The following is a 20,387-nucleotide window of genomic DNA, read 5'->3' on the forward strand; positions in this document are numbered from 1 at the left end:
CATTGTCTAACAACCTTACCATGGATTTGAGCCCATATATTTGATGATGCAATTTGAATTTACAGTTGCTAAAGAATGAACGATGTTCCAAAGCATAGGTATCGAACAAACAGACAGCCACACATTGTTATTTGTATCTTTGATATAAAACTGTGTATAATAATTCTCTCGTGTCTCTTTTAACAACAGGTACAGAAAATCGAAATGAACTTGACATTGACTGTTCAGTCCATATACTACGATCTATAAATAAAATAACATTTTCGGAAAATGAAATCTTTTGCTGCTATTTTATTACCTCTGGATAAATCTTGAATCATTTTTTTAGAATACCTTAGAAAATTTTAACTAATTCTCAATAAAACCCTGGAGCATTTTATCACACTGGTGGATTTAGCAATTTTTTGGTTCATTTGAATTCATAACGAAGTAAATAGACTTTCGTAATAATATTGGTTTAGGGCGTCGCGAAGAAAGGCTTTTAAAAATCTTTTAGCTGACATTAAAATTAATTGATTAAGTAGGCGTCGGTCTTTAAGGATTTACATTATATTCAAATCTTAAGTTTACTTAAATCGGATTGTTCGTTCCGGAGGTTATCCCAAACAATCCTCTATAGACTCTATAGTATAAGTGTAGATATAGGTTTAAGAGAAACGAAAGTTATAACAAAATACTACCTTCAGCAATATTCATTGTTCAGTGAAAGAATTTCCAGAATCGGATCATTAGTTCCGAAGGTTATCCCAAACAATCCTCTATAGACCCTATAGTATAAGACGTGTAGATATAGCTTTAAGAGAAACTAAAGTTATAATAAAAATACTACCTTCAGCAATATTCATTGTTCGGGTCAAAACGTGTCAAGAGTGAAAGCTAATAAAGTACTTCCAGACGATTGATAGCTCGCTTCCCATCCACTTGAATTACGGCGATTGGCTAAAAAGATTATTTTCAAAGATTTATCGAGGCCCATATAGACATTGACACTTGTACATATCTAAATATATAAAAGGAAAAGGTGACTGACTGACTGACTGACTGATCTATCAACGCACAGCTAAAACCACTGGACGGATCGGGCTGAAATTTGGCATGCAGATAGCTATTATGACGTAGGCATCCGCTAAGAAAGGATTTTTGAAAATTCAACCCTAAAAGGGGTGAAATATGGGTTTGAATTTTGTGTAGTCCACGCGGACGAAGTCGCGAGCATAAGCTAGTCATATCATAAAGTAGAGTGCGAATTTTGTGAATTGGTGTATATGTGGAGGGTAATTTCCAGATTTTTTTTTCACCATTTCAAAGGTACATTATTCCTGATGGCTATAGCTAACTTTAAGTTTATCTGAACCAGTTTCTTCTTCTTTTTCGCTACGCTCGTAACAGAGTTGTCGTTTTCGTCAATGCAGTACTGTGATGCGTCCCCATTTCTCTCTGATGACTCATTGAATGCACAAGGAAGGACTCCCATCGCAGTCCTCACTTAGTCTGTCCACCTCATGGGCAATCTACCACGGGCTCTAGTACGTTCTACTCTTCATTGGACTACTATATTTCATGGAGACATCGTCGCGTCTTATGTGACCAAAGAAAGTGAGAATGTGAGCTCATGTGACGATGCTTGATGCAGAGTTCTTCGAAAATGAACGAGTTCGATCCTAGATACTCTTATCATTTTCCTCCAGCACTACATCTCCACGGCGTCTATCCTTTTCGTCTCTCTTTCTCAGAGGATCCGCGTCTCTAAAACGTAGAGAAATATGGAGGATACAAGCATTCTGACTAACCGGGTCTTAGTGACTTTGGTTATGTTTCGATTATTGCATGATTGCAGTTAAACCAGTTTAGTGACCCAACAAAAAGCTGTGATAGCCTAGCGGTTAGGACGTCCGCCTTCTAATTGGAGGTCGGGGGTTCGATCCCGGGCACGCACCTCTAACTTTTCGGAGTTATGTGCGTTTTAAGTAATTAAATATCACTTGCTTTAACGGTGAAGGAAAACATCGTGAGGAAACCTGCATGCCTGAGAGTTCTCCATAATGTTTTCAAAGGTGTGTGAAGTCTAACAATCCGCACATTGCCAGCGTGGTAGACTATGGCCAAAACCCTTCTCACTTTGAGAGGAGACCCGTGCTCTGTAGTGAGCCGGCGATGGGTCATGATGCTGATGAGTGACCCAACAAAAAAATGCGGTACTGAATTCACAGAAAATTAACCCTCCTTTTTATATTTGGACCTTATTCATACTTTACTCGCACGTTACTAGAATCGCTGAATGGAAACCATTTATCATTCTACACGTACGGTAAGAATTTTCGCCAAAGAATTTGTCGATAAAGGCACTTGACCTTCACAGCCTTCACTTGACCTCTAAAGTTATGTATTAAAACTAATGATGTAGTTACTACGTAGGTATATGGTTAAAGTGGCTGAAAGAATTTTTACGCATAGAAATGTAATTTTTTTTAAAGAATATTAGCCATGTTAATCAGTACCTTTATTATAAATGCGAAAGTGTGTTTGTTTGTTGGTTTGTCCTTCAATCACGTCGCAACGGTGCAACGGATTGACATGATTTTTGCATGGGTATAGATAAAGACCTGCAAAGTGACAGGATATAGGGATTTTTGAAAAACCTAATTCCACGCGGATGAAGTCGCGGGCATCAGCTAGTCATAAATAATATTCACCCTTTCGCCTCCAACTAAGCGTAAAGCTTGCGCTAAAAGTAGGTACGACAATTTAGTGCAGCGGGTGGGGTTTGAACTGCTGACCTTTCGGTTTCAGGATTCTGAGCTATTGAACTTAAAGTATTGCAAAAATCGGTCAAGTGCGAGTTGGAATTGCACACAAGGGGTTCTGCACCATCGTACAAAAAATAGCAAATATTTTGTTTTGTAAAAGGTGCCAGCTATAAAAAGACACGCGTACGAAATACAAGACGGCTTAAGATAACAAAAAGCTTGTATTAGCTCGCAATCTTTACAACATCTCGAGCATATAAGATACCTACGAGTACATTTTAGGATGCGAGTTGATACAGGAAAAGTAATAAAATAAAACGACTCTTGAGAAAATCTTCTACGACATTTTGAACTAGAGCCCATGAGGGCCACGCTTTCGTTATTTTATAAAATCTGAAAATTTCTCTGCTCATTGTCCTCAACACAGGGAGGAACGATCAGCGACTATGAAGCTTGGATCATGGTGGCTTTAACTATGCTATGCTATGGTAGCGATAACAGGCAACAAAAGTGTACAAACTCTTACGTCAAACTATAAAGTGTAATAGTTTTATATTTTCTTTGGAGTAGTGTAAGAAATCGCGTCGTGCATTGCCAGACACTAGTGTCGAGGGAACTCCTTGCCAGATTAAGATTTTATACACCTTAGTTACTGATTCTGCCAAAGGCACCATGACTCAAACTTCATAGTCACTGATCGTTCCTCCCTGTATTGGGGACAATACGCAGAGAAACTTTCAGCTTTTATAAAATAACGAAGGTCTGGCCCTCACAAGCTCTCGCTCTATTTGAAAATGGACGTTCAAGTTCTTTATTAGACATCGCGTTTGTAAAGCTTTTGAACTTTTACAAAAAGAGGTTCTTAGTTCAATTAGGTAGGGTCGGTAGGGTCAATTTAGCAAATTATGTTCTCCTTATTAGCTGAATGAAGTCAATTTCTCGTTTCTCTCTTTTTATGTAAGTAGAAATCTAGCTAATCTTCATACTGGCAAACTTTTCAAGACAGTATAAGAGAGAAAAAATCATGCCGAATAGAAAATGAACAGGTTTTTTAAATTGTCCCTATATATTATTATAATGTAATATTGCAGAAATGTGTCAGCAACGGATCGATATGCTTTTATTTGTTAGTTATAGGACGTGAAGACAATATAGTTATATGTGTGAACTCACCGTTAAGCATTGTTAAGTTACCGTTAAGTGTGTCTGTCTGTCTGTTTGTCTGTCTGCTAGCCTTTCACGGCCCATCCGTTCAACCGAATTTGAAATTTGGTACCGATATAGCTTGCATCACGGGGAAGGCTGCTTTTTATCCCGGAAAATCATAGAGTTCCCAAAGGATTTTTAAAAACCTAAATCCACGCGGACGAAGTCGCCGGCATCACCTAGTGGTCTATAATGTTGTAAAACATGCTCTAGGAGCTTTTTCTGCATGGGTAGGTACCCTGAGGATCGCTTTCGTGTAAGGTGCAACGCATACCAACACAGTGAAGTGTTGCCAAGATGCAGCGCCCTTTCCACCACTTCATAGCTATATGTCACGTTATATTTCTCAAAAGATACCTTATAGCGCAACTGGTCCCATCTTCTTCGTCCTCCCTCTTGCGTCTTCGGCGTCGTATGTACAGATACGCGGCTAATGCAAACAACACCGCTGCGGTGCTGATGCCCAGTATCGCTATGACGACCACGTCATGGACCTTCATTGTAACCTGGAAAAGTAACGTACCTTATAGCGCAACTGATCCCATCTTCTTCGTCCTCCCTCTTGCGTCTTCGGCGTCGTATGTACAGCTTCGCGGCTAATGCAAACAACACCGCTGCGGTGCTGATGCCCAGTATCGCTATGACGACCACGTCATGGACCTTCATTGTAACCTGGAAAAGTAACGTACCTTATAGCGCAACTGGTCCCATCTTCTTCGTCCTCCCTCTTGCGTCTTCGGCGTCGTATGTACAGCTTCGCGGCTAATGCAAACAACACCGCTGCGGTGCTGATGCCCAGTATCGCTATGACGACCACGTCATGGACCTTCATTGTAACCTGGAAAAGTAACGTACCTTATAGCGCAACTGGTCCCATCTTCTTCGTCCTCCCTCTTGCGTCTTCGGCGTCGTATGTACAGCTTCGCGGCTAATGCAAACAACACCGCTGCGGTGCTGATGCCCAGTATCGCTATGACGACCACGTCATGGACCTTCATTGTAACCTGGAAAAGTAACGTACCTTATAGCGCAACTGGTCCCATCTTCTTCGTCCTCCCTCTTGCGTCTTCGGCGTCGTATGTACAGATACGCGGCTAATGCAAACAACACCGCTGCGGTGCTGATGCCCAGTATCGCTATGAGCACCACGTCACGGACCTTCATTGTGACCTGAAAAGATACGAATGATTTAACAAGTTGTGTGCGAGAGATGTCGCTAGTAGTACCTACGTTCAAAAATATTCAATTTCAAAATTACACGGTCTCAAGAATTTACATACAAATATTTAAACTCGTGTAACTTTAAAAGTAGTTATTTTTACGGAAATCTGGACTGATATTACTTAGTTTCCAGAACGTGTCTACAAAATTACATCGAGGTTGATTGGATAATATTCATATGAGAACCATACTGCGTTTGTATGAAGAGCGCTGGGGCGCGTGTTAGGGTGACTTCTCTTATCCTCAACTAGCTGAAGTCCGCAACTTGGTCCGCATGGATTTAGGTTTTAAAAATCCCGTAGGAACTCCAGGATACAAGTAGCCTATGTCACTCTCCAGATCTTTAACTCTACCCATACAAAAAATCAAGTCGATCCGTTGCTCCGTTGCAGCGTGATTAGGGGACAAACCAATAAACCAACAAACAAACACACTTTCGCATTTATAATAATATACTTGCTGATGCCCGCGACTTCGTCCGCGTGGATTTAGGTTTTAAAATTCCGTGGGAACTCTTTAATTTTCCGGGATAAAAAGTAGCCTTCCCCGGGATATAAGCTAAATTTGTACAAAATATCATTAAAATTGGTCAAACGGTTGGGCTGCGAAAAGCTAGTAGACAGACAGACACTTTCGTATTTATAATATTAGAAGGTATGGATGGGTATTGTTCAACCAAAGGTTTTTTTTAAAATTCGTTATTAGGTTACCTACCGCAAAAGTTCTATTGTTGACCCGAATTCAGATCCAAATCGGACGAGATTTAATACTCAACTATATCGATAGAGTTCACGTAATGGGTACACATTTGGCTGCAAAACGAAGGTTACTTCAGGCATTCGAATAAATTTCTCCTAATAAAAAATGTATGTTTGCCTGTTTATTGAGCGACTCCAAATTGAAATTCGATAAACCTGATGGGTTTTTCTTAGGCTTTATTCACAACAATCGGATAGTCAGCCACCGACTATAAGCAGACTCTGTGAGCTTCATTGTGAACGTGAAATGTGACTACATTATTCGTTCACACTATTCTGTCAAATGTCAATACGCCACGCCGCGCCGTAGCTACGTAGTAGGTTACGTAGCAAATCAGCGTCCGTAGCGATGCGTAGTTGAGTACAAGCACAACGTGGCAGAATGTAATATACCTACATCTTTAGCAGATAGCAGATTACAGCATTGTCTCTGTCGTTGTGACAGACAAAACGTCATATAGATATGATAGATAGATAGAGAGATAGAAATATTTTATTGCACACAAAAAATATTACATAACATTACAAAAACAAAGAAACTAAAACTAAAAAATAATTGTATGCAAAGGCGGCCTTATTGCTCACAGCAATCTCTACCAGGCAACCTTTGGTGAAAGGAGAAACTATAGGTGTGTTGGATAGTACTTACACGAGATACTTGGAGGTATGAGTGACCGAGACAACGCTCTACAAAGCCGAAAGTCAAAGTCAAATAGTTTATTCAAAATAGGTAATAAATTACACTTTGATTTTTGATGGTTGCATTATTGTAAGATGATAGAATGACATTTTGTTGTGGGCTCTTCTCATACCTGAGCGCGTTTGGAGCCCTCGTAGCTTTAATTTTGAGTTCGCGTAAAAATTATCACCACTATATAATCATCTTACAAATGCAACAACTGACCATCAAGAAGTGTAATTTATTACCTATTTTGAATAACATCAAACATTTTGATTTGATTTTGATTTGATTTGTTTCTCACCACCTTGTAAGGATCCTAGCAATTTTACCAACATGCAAAGCGGCTTTAGCGGGGAAAACGGGGAAAATTAAATGCAGAGAGCGTCTATTTCATGGCAGGAAAGTGCCCGCTGACCCCTACGTGTCCATGCTGGTGTTCCACAAAGAGAATAAAAAGCGTATAGCACTAACGAATGCAAACGAGGTTATCTCTGGCCTTTTTCAACATACAAGCAACGCATTTCGTAACGGTTTTGGATATGACGTATAGTCATCATCATGATTCAACCCATCGCCGGCTTACTTTTGAAGGGCTACTTGAGCAGGGTTTTGACCATAGTCTACCATGTGCGGATTGGCAGATTTCACACACCTTTGAGAATGGAGAACTCTCATCATATGTCATCACCAGTTTTTTCATTCCGAACCAGTGGTAAATTAAAACTACCTGACTATTCATAAGTACTTGTAAAAAGTTTACATGAATAAAAAAACATTCTATTCTATTGTATTGTATAATGTTTTCCTTCACCGTTAAAGCAAGTGATATTATTTTAATCGCTTGAAACACACATAACTCTGAAAAGTTAAAAGTGCATGCTCGGTATAGAGTTCCCAACCTCCCGAAAATTAGACTGACATCTTAACACCTAGGTTTTTTACGAAAAAAAATATTTTTGGATAATCCAGTTCCAGTTGGATTAGGATTCGTTCGTCGAACTATTCATTTGTTCCGTTACAGCATTTCTCGTAATATATGTACGCCTTGAAGGGTGCTAAGTCGGACGCATTATGCTGGCGTGCATCCAATGTGTCCGTTGAATATTCACCCGCAAATAGATTTAGAGCATCGCGTAATTGCCCGCATTTGGTATAATGGTGGGCTGTTGCGGATCCAAATTGGCTGTGAAATACTTTTCTTTCTTCACTGAACTTATGTGGGATAATTTGAGAAGCTATAAGTCGGTCAAAATAATGGAAATCTTTTTTTTAAAGACAAGCGCTTGACTGCAATCAGACCAGTTGGCAAGTGTTGATGCAGCCTAAGATGATATACATATCAGTGTGTATACATATCAGACCTGAAGGTATTAAAGGTGAAATGAAAAACTGAGCCGGAAGGCAGTTTCATATCCTGGCGGAACTAGAAATGAGGAAGCAAATCGTTCCGTACGTGTCCGTGAATTTTATACACTTACCTTGACGATGCCTTGCCGCCAATAGAAAGGTGAAAAATCTTCACGTAGCTGTAAATTTGCTAGGTAACATTTTAAAAGGCAATTATTTTTTAGCTTTTCTTTGTACCTACTTATTAGAGCTTTGAACACACGACGCGCGAAGGCAATTTTTTTTGGCAAAGAACAGTTTAAAGCCTCATCAAAAAACAATGCTCTTGCATCAGGACACAATTTTTCACCGAATCTTTTCATGGAATTAGGAAAGGGTTTTAAATGCTCAAAATTCCCCCTAGCTTATGAGCTACAACAACAATACACATGTTATACAATATACATGTTATACAATGTGGCTAATTCCGTAGTACACAATCTCTAAACTAAACTAAAATGGTACGTCTAAATCTATTGCTATCCCTTTCGTAATGTTGCTTGCGGAAAAGGATAGCACTAGATTTAGACCCGTTAATTTAGTTTAGTTAAGAGATTGTGTACAAGAGAATCGGCCCCTATAGCCCTTTAACCCGAGAAATATCGTGGTGGGTCTAAGCTTCTTTCTTCTTATAAGAAACGAGCTCAGCTAGGTTCTACATAGTATCTTACTTTACTTTAACCTACTTAAAAAACTTCCAAGTATTTGTTCCACTAGTTACCTACTTCCGAATAATAATTTTAAGCTGGAAGCAGTTTCCACGAAAAGTTAAAGTAGCTCAAAGAAGAATTTAAGGCAGTATTTCAACTACAAACAAGAACACTGCCTTATTCCGAGCGCGGAATTTTTGAAATTCAACGAATTAAAGTTTGAGAATTTAGTAAGTATAAGTATAGTAATCAGAAAGAAGTTAGTAAGTATGGTGCTCTCTCTGTTATGTAATCCTATACAAATGCTAGAGGCAAAAATCTCAGTGGGCGTTAACCATTTTGAGGCACCAACCAGTCACAAACAATTGATTTTAAAAACATTCAAAGTTTAATTGGAAAATGTTTTCGAAAAACATTTGAAACTCAATTAGAAAACATAGTCCCGTTTGTGATTGGTTGGTGCCTCAAAATGATTACGTAGCAGAGAGTGCGCTTTACTAACTTCTTTCTACGGATACGGTATAGCAGGAAAAATATATGGTCATCATCATCATCATCAGCCACCGATAGATGTCCACTGTTGGACATAGGTCTCTTGTAGAAACTTCCACACGCCACAGTCTTGTGCCGCCTGATTCTAGCGGCTTCCTGAGAATCGCCTGATGTTGTCCGTCCACCTAGTGGGGGGTCTTCCAACGCTGCGCTTTCCGGTGCGAGGTCACCATTCCAGCACCTTGGGACCCCAAAGTCTATCGGTTTTTCAAACTATTTGCCCTGCCCGTTGCCACTTTAGCTTCGCTCGGTTTTTTATTACAAGAAGAAAATATTTCGTAATCATAAATGCATATTTAAATCAGTAGGGCGGATTCTAAAATGCAGTAATTCCTTTGCCACGGCTATTACAAAAGTGATTAAAGCAATCCCAAGAGAGATAAAAAGAATTAATATAAAAGCAAGAATTAAAATGCAAATTAACGCAATCTTGGACGTCGTACCTACGTACTAAATAGTTGCATATCGGGTGTTTAAAGTAATGTTACCGTTAAAGTCAAAATTATTCACCAAAACCAAGTGGGTTGCACGAGTCAGTATTCCATGATCATCATCTGCGTTAAACATAACCTTGACTAATTGTGTAACCCAAAGTGACTGGTTTTTGGTGGATGAAAACTTCAACGATAACTTTATACAACTTCTTAAATATATAAAAGGAAAATGTGACTGACTGACTGACTGATCTATCAACGCACAGCTCAAACCAATAGACGGATCGGGCTGAAATTTGGTATGTAGATAGCTATTATAACGTAGTCATCCGCTAAGAAAGGATTTTTGAAAATTCAACCCCTAAGGGGGTGAAATAGGGGTTTCAAATGTATGTAGTTCAAGCGGATGAAGTCGCGAAGCTAGTAACATATAATAATGATATGATATGAATTTTACCAGAGCCAGAATTATGCGTGAAAAACCGATAGACGTTGGGATCCCAAGGTGCAGGAATGGCGACCCCCCACTAGGTGAAGCGACGACTTTAGACGAGTCGCACGGTCAGTCAGAATGCATAATATATTTCTATACAATAACATTTATGCCACAGATATTATAAGAGTCGTAAAAGTAAAACGACATCGATTCCACTTATTCCCCAGCGAACACACCTCTAGCTATCATTGGTGTAGAGAGTGCTTCGCTTAGATGTGCAAGCTGACTTGCCGTTTAGTTACTTGTACGAGCTACCTCAACTAAAACGAATTGCCTTAAATAAAACCACTACTACTTACTAATATGTAGATATTTTAAATGCGAAATGTTTGTTTGGTGGTTAGTCCTTTGGTTCAGTGTAACGGATCGACGTGATTTTATGCATGGATATATTTACAGACCTGAAGAGTGACGTAGGCTACATTTTATCCCGGAAAATCAAAATAAATCCACGGGGATTTTTAAAAACCTAAATCTATGCGGCAAAGTCTCGAGCATTATTTAGTAATTTATAAAAATCATTTTTTTATTATATTCTAGTATTTTTTTATTATATTTTAGTAATAATGGCTAAAAATACTTATTGAGTTTTCCTATCAAGAAATCTGTTAAGAATGTGTAAATTTTCAATTAATTAAATATAATTTTCCTATCAAGAAATCTCAACAGCACTAAGTTTCCGACTAAGGCACTCCCGTGCCGGAACTCTGTCCGGTTGAGTTGTTCGACTAAGTATAATAGTATATAAACTCGTAAATTAACTGACTTCATTATACTAAGTACGAGTCGTACTTAGTATAATGAAGTCAGTTAATTATATCAAATTGGTGGAATTTAAAAATAACTTTCAGAATTTCTCAAAATACTATTTTAAAGGGTGTTTAAGTTATAGATAGATACTCCATGCAAAATCTCGAGTTTTAGACTTAGCAGTTTGAGCTGTAGGGGGAGGGGGGGCACATTGATTCACGGGGCACATTGGTACAGTATCTATATCTCAAAACCGATAAACGCTACACAGTCCGGCACATCACTAGAATGCTCAAGGGCATTCACAAGAATGACAGTTGTGACACCGTTCGCCGCCAGTTTGCCGTTGGACCTCAACGGTCACTAACGTGTTGAAAGTGGCGTGCGCCGCTGCCTACAAAAAAAAAACGTGAAATGTAATTGTGTCTCAGGAGGATTCTTTTAGTTGTTTTTGTTATTATTTGTTACTACAGGTAAGTAAATATAGTTATTATTGTATTTTAAAATGTTTTTGATTGCATTATTATTATATATTAGATAAAATTAATTGTTTGTGGAAAAAGTCCGTTGGGGCACTTTGATACGGTAATGTGCGGGGTACAATGATACGTATCAATCTGCCCCTCTAGTGTATTAAAGTGCCCCGTCAAAAATAATAGTTTATTTTATTGTTTATTTTCTTTTTTTCAGAAAATGGTGCGCACGTACAAACCCAAAACTGATAGAAAAAATATCAATGAAGAAAACATTGAAGACGCAATACGTGAAGTATTGTCAAAGACTTTATCTATACGCAAAGCAGCCGACAAATATAGCATCAAAACTGCGACCCTACAACATCGCATAGAAAAAGCCAGAAAATCATTTGAAGCTACCAGAATATTATCTACAAATGAAGCATCCTCTTCATTACAAGCAGAATCTTCTTTATCACAAGCAGGTCCATCTTCACCACAAATAGCACCATCTATGGAGATGGCACAAATAGCGTCATCTTCAGCACACACTACTACTGCAGCTTTATCATCACACACTGCTACAGCTACTTCATCAAACATCTATGGTTCCAAGTATACCGTTGCACAAGTTTTTTCAATCGAACAAGAAAAGGCATTGACTCAATATTTATTGAATTGTAGTAAAATGCACTACGGCCTTACATTGAGACAGCTTTTGACTTTGGCATACGAGTTCGCAGAATCCTCAGGGTGTAATTATCCAAAATCCTGGAAAAAAAACAAATGCGCTGGAAAAGATTGGGCAGCTGGCTTCAGGAAGAGAAACCCAGAATTGAGTCTACGAAAACCAGAAAACACAAGCGCAGCAAGAAGCTTTGCTTTTAATAAAGCTGCTGTAGCTCAATTTCATGATAATTACGAACGCATAATGAGACAGTACAATTTTACACCCGATCGAATAATAAACTTAGATGAAACAGGCATAAGCACAGTTCTTTCTACTCCTAAAGTTATTGCTGGAAGAAAACAAAGACAGGTGGGACAAATAGTTTCTGCAGAACGCGGAGAGTTAGTTACTTTCTGTGGTATTATTACTGCTACTGGTTCTTCTCTTCCTCCAGTTTATGTCTTTCCAAGAGTTCACTACAAAGATCACTTCCTAAATGGAGCTCCTGATGGAAGTCTAGGGTTGGCAAACAGAAGCGGCTGGATGACATCAGAATTGTTTATAAGAGTTTTGAAACACATTCAACGCCTTACTTCGAGCAATAAAGATAACCCAATTCTAATCATTTGTGACAACCACGAATCGCACATTTCAATAGAAGCTGTTAACTACTGTCGTGACAACGGTATTGTTTATTTGAGTCTGCCCCCACACACGTCACACAAATTGCAACCGCTTGATGTCAGTGTGTTCGGACCCTTCAAAGGCAAATTGAAGATAGCTTTCAACGACTGGCACATTCAAAATGTTGGAAAGACTTTGACCATATACAACATTGCTGAACTGTCAAAATTAGCATATTTGGAATCATTTACACCAAAGAATATCATAGGTGGTTTTTCCAAACCTGGAATTTGGCCAATTAATAAACTGGTATTTGGGGACGACGACTTTGCACCGATAGACATTTTCAGCACAGGTTATCACGATTTGACAGATGAGAACACTCACAAAACACAAGATTTACATTTTGTAGACTCGGAAACAACTCAAAATAATGAAGTTGTTGATAGAGAACAAAATAAAACTCCTACTTTGGATACCGACCCAATTTCAGTGTCTGATGCTGACGATTCTCTACATGTTTCTTCATCACAGGCTATGCTTACTCCTGACGTAGTTAGACCTTATCCAAAAAAGGCGATTACTGACAGTGTCTTAAAAAGAAAAGGAAGAGAAAAGGGACGATCAAGAATATACACTGACACACCAGAAAAAAATAGATTAGAAAGCTTACGTAATGAAAAGGACAGGAAAAGAGAATTACAAAAAGCAAAACAGCATGCAAAAGAATTGAAAACAGCGAAAAATCTGTTGGGGTTAACTGAGCCAAAAAAGAAAAAGAGAGTAACTTCTTTGCCTGCAGAAATAGATTCCGATTCTAGTCTAGATGAAGTCGTGATGACGAGTGATAGTGAAGACATTGAAATGCCATCGGAATCAGAAGAAGAGGTAATTAATGAAGAACCAGTTAATCCTGAACACATAAATATTGGAGATTTCCTACTAATTAAGTTTGAGAAGAAGAAAACTGTGATTCACTACGTTGCCAAAGTCGTATTTAAGTATAATGTGACAGAATATGAAGTATCATATCTCAGAAAAAAAACAGGGTCTTATAAGTTCATATTTCCAATTGTGGAAGACAAAGCAAGTGTGGATGTTAGAGATGTAGTTTTGCAATTACCAAAACCAACTTTCTCCAAAGGCACATCTCGAACATCGTCGCTTTATTCATTTTCGGTAGGTTTAACTCGATATAATATCCAGTAGATTGTTTTGTAATTTATATGAGAGTTTTTATGATTATTTTTGTTAAATTTTTGATGTTTGTTTAATTTTTTAAGAAAACTATTGTTCATTTTGATAGGAGGTTCTAATATTATATTTTCATTAACAATATTCAATGTTAAAGTCTGATTACTTAGTAAGTATATAACTGATTATATAATTAAGAAAATAACAGAGAATTAGTCTTGTTCTATGATGACAATATTGTTTTTTTTTGTGATTATATTTCTTAAGTAACTTAAGAGACTGATTATGGCTAATGTGCACTCTTAATAAAAAGTGTTTTGCGATCTCAATCAATAAAATTGTTTTATTTCTTAATTTTAAGTAATAATACAGTTTATATTGGGTTTTTAGTCAGTTTAAATTTGCATTTCATATGGATCTAAAATACGTATCAAACTGCCCCACCCCATGTATCAAAGTGCCCCACTGGTGGGGCAGAATGATACAAACATTTTATTTTCTTAAAATCACATTATCTCTATACGTCGCCAATTTTTGCGGTTTTTGCGTAGCCAAAATGTAAGCTGACATATCAGCCAATGCACACATCAAAACAAATATTTAAATATAATGCTTTATGGTCCTCAGAAAAGAGATTTAATTTTTGTGTATCAAAGTGCCCCCCCTCCCCCTACATTGTTGTGACAGTCAGTCAGTTTCTCTTTTTATAATAGAAGACTTCACAATGCTCTTGACTTCATTTGCTTGGATTTAGATTATAAAAATCCCGTGAGAACTCTTAAATTTTCCGGGATCAAACGTGGCTTAAGTCACTTCCCAGGTCTTTAATAATATCCATGCAAGAAATCGCATCGATAACGTCACCTAAACAAACACCTTTCGCATTTACAATACCAATAACATTAATGACAAAACTATAAATTAGAAGCTCTTTACTTGATCTAGTAAACTCTCTCGTGTAAACACGCTCGGGTCGATTGACCTTCCGCGTTGACTCTGCAAGTAACGCCCTCTCAAATTTGTGGTAAGTCCTATTCAGGCTTCCCAAAGTTCCGATTGTACCCTTTTCAAAAGAAGTCTCAAGATTTTCACGGACATACTTTTACTTTTGAACAAAAAATGGATTAAATACTACTTTTACGTGGAACAAGGTATTAAAAAACTCTTTCAAAAGAATTATTTACAGTTTTCATTTGCCACTTCGAAAAAGTTAACACAAAGAAGTTTAATATCTTTTATATACGTAAATGGGAAAGTCAGTGACTAGAGGAATTCGTGGGGTTTTCTAAAGAAACTCGTCTTAGAAGAGTCGATAGAAAACACTTTTTTAAAACTTCTTTGATGACTTTACATTTAGCTTTTTCTAACTTTTGCTCGCAACTTTATATATTTTTAAAATCTCGTGTGGACTTCGTAAATCCCTTTATTTTCCCGGATTAAAACTTTCTGGCCCAAAAAGACAAAGAGAGTTCAAGGATTTTTTTAATACCTAACTCCACGTGGATAAAATTGTGGGCATCATCTATTTGGTCCAGGGAAAACTTTCATTATGGAGATAGGCGAAGGCTTCTTTTAATCTCGGAAAATAAGAGAGTTGCCACGGATTTTTGAAACCCTTGATCTACGTGGACGAAATTGTGTGCAACATCTATTTATTTGGTACAGAGAAAGCTTGCATTCTAGAGATAGGCATAGGATAAGCACTTTTTATTCCGGAAAACTCCGGAGTTCCTTCGGAAGTGTTTCGATACTCGAATACTATCAACGTTGGTGAAACATAAAATCTCGTACTAAGCGTACTTACTGGAAGCAGTTTCCCCGAAAAGTTAAAGTAAGTAGCTCAAAGGAGAATTTCAGTACTACAAACAAGAACACTGCCTTATTCCGAGCACGGAATTTTTGAAATTCATCGAATTAAAGTTTGAGAATTTTCTCTTGTATTCTCCCCTGTGTTTTTGAAGCAGGTGAAATATTATACCCTATCCGCGGAAAGAAGTTAGTGAGTATAGTGCTCTTTCTGTTATATAATCCATACCAATCCATATCCATACTAATATTATAAATGCGAAAGTGTGTCTGTCTATCTGCCTGTCTGTCTGCTAGCCTTTCATGGCTCATCCGTTCAACCGATTTTGATGAAATTTGGTACAGATATAGCTTGCATGCCGGGGAAGGACATAAGCTACTTTTTATCCCGGAAAATCAAAAAGTTTTCACAGGATTTTTGAAAACCTAAATCCACGCGGACGAAGTCGCGGGCATCATCTAGTAGGTATATTATAACTCTGAAAAGTTAGTGGTGCGTGCCCGCGATCGAACGCCCGATTAAGAAGCGGACGTCCTAACCACTAGGCTATAACAGCCAATAAAACAACGTAAGTAATTCATAACAAAATGTCAATAACATCACAAAATGTAATACATTGTATACCTACGTACATACGAGCAGGTCCACAAGCTTAAAAGCTAAATCACGTGAAATGTTGAACAGATTTAGAGTGGCAGGCCACTGGCAGCCGATTGGCAATTATATCAGACGGGACGGACGGAATTAACGTGGTAAATGCCGATATCAAGCATTCTGGAAAATAACTAAGTACCTAAGTGAAAATTGAGCTCAACATTATAATTTGCAATTCTACATTTTCAGAAAGATAAAATAGATAGTATGTGTTTGTTATTACATAATTTAGCCTTAATTTAGAGTTATTTGTACACAAAAGAAAATACATTCAGTCAACAAAATGCGTCTATTCTTTAATAATAAGAAAACACTCAAACAACGTTTTGTTTTGCCTTGTTATCTCAAGTGTTCTTGAAAATATGTAAGACAACAGAATAAAGATCGCAAAAATTTGCAATTAAGATTGTTATTAAGTATTATTATTAAAGAAAACTGAATAAGAACTTTTCTTGGAAAGTTAGGCGTACCTACGCAACGAGTTTTAAAGAAATATATACCACTTTTTATAAAGAAAACATAAGCAAAGTTCAGATATTCTAATAAACAGTAATGGGATTGCAGAACTGTAATTTTCGTTTTAAAACTGACTTATTAGGTCTTGTTGCATGACAGGCGCTTATAGTTGTGCTATGGATACCTTTAAACTTTGGTCTTTGACTGTCAATAAAAGAAAAATAAACTGTACAAGTCAGGGTTTCTTCCACAGGTATGTCCAGATTTGCAACTAGCGTGGCCCCCTCAGTCCCTCTCGCTCAAGCAGATTTTCTTACTTGTGAAATGTCATTCCTTCTACACTTCACGTTGTTTGCCAAAATCTCATGTACAAATACATTTTGGCAAACAAAAAAAGCCACGGCGATAAGGACAAAACATAATCATTTTGTCACGTTCTAATAAGAGCTTAAATGCATTTAGCTATCTCGCTCTAACAGTAAGTGTCACAATAGGGCTACTTCTAATAGTCCTTGTTCTGAGGTTTATTCACTTTGGACTAAAATGAACCGTAACGGCGGTTACACACTTATCCGATCTCGGATCGGATAAGTGAAAATACTTTCCTTTCTGTTTTGTATGGGAGCTTATGACGTTATGTCGTAGATAATCGCTAGTATTCTCACGGATGACGGAAGTGCAGTGCGTAATCGCCGTAATAGTGATCACGCACTCATCCGATCCGAATCCGTGAAAAAAATCTACGACATATGTCATAAGCTACCATTCTTATATAGTTCGTAAAACAAAAAGGAACGTATTTTCACGGACTCTGATCGGATGAGTGCGTTATCGCCCTAATCCGTAACATAACTTTAACCACATATCATGTAACTAGGCGTCAGTAGCTTAAATTCTTGTTGTTAGCTTTAATCATGTTATCACGTGTATGTTGAGCTAGTGTAGTTATGGTGAAACTGTAGTGCTAGTGCAAATCGAAGATCACACAAACAAAGTGAAATCATAGTGCTAGTGCAATTTAAAGAACACAAGAACAAAGTGTCTTCCAATAACGTATCTTAACAGCTATAAACTAAGCTAAGTCAATGGACCAATTCTTAGGTATAAGTTCGTTTATAAGTTTAGGTTAATATACCATTGCTTATTAGCCTCTCTCATAGGCTAGATTGTAATTGTAGTAAAGTACTGGTGTCAGTACTTAGGTAAAAAAAGTGTACTTAGGTATAACATGCTTTCTTAACAGCTCTTTAGCCAAAACATATGCCTTTTTCACACGCATCCATTTAATTCCCTAAGCAATTCTCTATAACTACCTAAAGTAATTTGGAAGCTCAAGCAATCTTTTAACGCAAGCATATCAAACTAAGAAGAAAATCATTCAGATTTTTTAAATCTACTTACGTAATGTGAAAGCGGTGTTTGTCGTTGAGCTCGCCATCGAAACAGTTTTCCGACGACTAAATAGAAAACAGCCTTGAAAGGGCATTTATGCGGTTTGAGAATAGGACAGCTTGGAAAATAAAAGAAATTGTAATTTCTATTGTCTTTCAATTTAAGTCCAATTGACTTTGGGGTTCAATATTAACATAATTCTTCCCTTGAAAAAAGAAACTTGTTTATAAAATTCCTATTTCAGTTCTCGCTGTAGATCTAAAAGAGAGAAAAGAAAATCTATTTCTATAAGTCGCGCAATTTAACAAATTGCAAATTCATCAGAATCGGTTACCTAAGTGAATGAGCCGTGAAAAGGTAACAGACAGACGGAAAACTTTAGTATTTATATTTTTACTACCGTATGCCCACGATTTCATCCGCGTGGACTACACAAACTTCGAACACCTGATTTACCCCTTTAGGAATTCAATTTTCAAAAATCCTTTCTTAGCGGATTTCTACGTAATAACAGCTATCTGCATGCCTAATTTCAGGCCGATCCATCCAATAGTATGAGCAATGCGTTGATAGATCAGTCAGTCAGCTAGTCAGTTTTTCCCTTTATATATACAGGCATACATATATACAAGAGATATGGGTGTACCTAGTTACTTTAATGTTATAAGGTTTCACAAATTGCAAAGCTGTAAATGTTGGCGAAATTTCAACATATTGTTTTCTGCAACTGGCGGACTACTAGCTACGCGCCATAAATTCACGAAAGTGCGCCAACCGGCAAAATGGCCGATATTTTACATCGCCACGATAATAATTTTGCTTTATGCGTATTGGAACCCCTAGCTTATTACCGCTTAGCGAGTTTGGCGGACTTAAGTAAGATTAGTGGTAAAATAAAATATACTAGCACACGATAAATAACCTGAGTAATGTAAATAGGCATTTCGATGCCATGTAAACAATGACATTAAAATGTCTTTGCTTTACTTACTTTACTTATAGTAAATACTAGCTGACCCGCTCCGGCTCCGCTCAGGTGGAATTTAGAAAATCGAGGTGGGGGTTGAATTTTGAAAATAAAAAAAACACTTCTTAGATTGCTATGAGCCACACAAAATTGGTATAAAAGTGGTAAATCCCTGATGAAAACCGCAAGGTAATACATGTTTCTACAGTTAAACAATAAATGCAGAGAATAAGGAAATATACCTTAACTTGAATTAGAAAGAAGGAGAAGGGTTCATAGTCCACCACGCTAGCCAACTGCGGATTGGCAGATTTCACATACCTATGAGAACATTATGGAGAACCCTCAGGTATACTGGTTTCCTAAAGATGTTTTCCTTCGCCGTTAAAGCAAGTGATATTTTAATTACTTAGCTCCGAAAAGTTAGAGGTGTGTGCCCGGGGCCGAACCCCCGATGTTTGATTAGGAAGCGGACGATACCACTAGGCTATCATCGCTCTATTAATATTAGTATCAATATATATTAAATTTAGGCAGTAAGCACGCACCGGCACGTATGTATTTAGATTGAGTCGCCGTAAAATAAATATAATTTTCTTAATGGCTTACATACGCAGGCGGGTGTATGAAACAAGAATAAGAAACGTTTTCAACGAGACATTTTCGTAGACAAGTAGGCATGCGAGTTTCGCTGAAATGAGAATGCCATCGTTTAGGTATTACCCTTCCACGTATGAATAACTTTTTTTTTATTTTCTTACCTAAAAATGTCTAGTACATATAAGAACTAGCTTATATCTGCGACTTCGTCCGCGTGGACTACACAAATTTCAAACTCCTATTTTACCCTCTTGGATTAAATTTCCAAAAATTCTTTCTCAGCGGATATCGACGGAATAATAGCTATCATGATCATCATCATCATGATCAACCCATCGCCGGCCAACTACTATCGAGCTCGGATCTCCTCTCAGATTCCACTGGGCCAGATTGGATGACCGTAGTCTGCTAAGTTGGCGCAGTGCACCAATAGCAATCTGCATGCTAAATTTCAGCCCAGTCCGTCTAGTAGTTTGAGCTGTGCGTTGATAGATCAGTCAGTCGGTCAGTCAATCAGTCAGTCAGCAACGTTTCCCTTTTATATGTAAGTATATTTAGAATTCTAACTCGCTCCGGCTTTTTTAAAGTAAAAATAGCGAGCAAACGAGCAGGCAGGTCACATATGACCTTACTATGAGCTGCAAATGTCGCTTAACATCATAATGCTAAGCGACATTTGCAGCACC

The 20,387-nt window shown here is 37.7% G+C and overlaps 2 protein-coding genes and 1 long non-coding RNA gene across 4 annotated transcripts in view; 1 reads left to right on the top strand and 2 right to left on the bottom strand.

Annotated features, from left to right (window-relative positions):
• LOC138402802 (uncharacterized) overlaps window positions 1–20,387 on the bottom strand; it is a 498,790-nt gene that overhangs the window by 371,344 nt on the left and 107,059 nt on the right. The gene's annotated exons all lie outside the window — the stretch shown is intronic.
• The window catches only part of Syt7 (Synaptotagmin 7), a 429,808-nt gene that overhangs the window by 306,209 nt on the left and 103,212 nt on the right, over window positions 1–20,387 (bottom strand). Inside the window, exon 2 of one of the 2 annotated variants that reach the window (XM_069501018.1) lies at window positions 4,975–5,123. In XM_069501018.1, coding sequence (XP_069357119.1) covers window positions 4,975–5,117 — 143 coding nt within the window. In that variant the 5' untranslated portion in view covers window positions 5,118–5,123. Of the gene's footprint in view, window positions 1–4,310; window positions 4,454–4,974; window positions 5,124–20,387 lie in introns of those variants that run through there. The other variant, XM_069501017.1, reaches the window with a different exon arrangement.
• On the top strand, window positions 11,112–14,490 carry LOC117985128 (uncharacterized). The gene is made up of 2 exons (XM_034971811.2): window positions 11,112–11,355; window positions 11,573–14,490. Exon 2 carries the CDS (start codon window positions 11,576–11,578, stop codon window positions 13,838–13,840), a length of 2,265 nt encoding a protein of 754 aa, XP_034827702.1. The 5' UTR covers window positions 11,112–11,355; window positions 11,573–11,575; the 3' UTR covers window positions 13,841–14,490.

This window comes from Maniola hyperantus, chromosome 9 (assembly GCF_902806685.2).
Source record: "Maniola hyperantus chromosome 9, iAphHyp1.2, whole genome shotgun sequence".
Lineage (NCBI taxonomy): Eukaryota > Metazoa > Arthropoda > Insecta > Lepidoptera > Nymphalidae > Maniola > Maniola hyperantus.

What these genes read in the sequence shown, in the direction of transcription:
- LOC117985128 (XM_034971811.2), top strand. Translation starts at nt 11,576, where the DNA reads ATGGTGCGCACGTACAAACCCAAAACTGATAGAAAAAATATCAATGAA.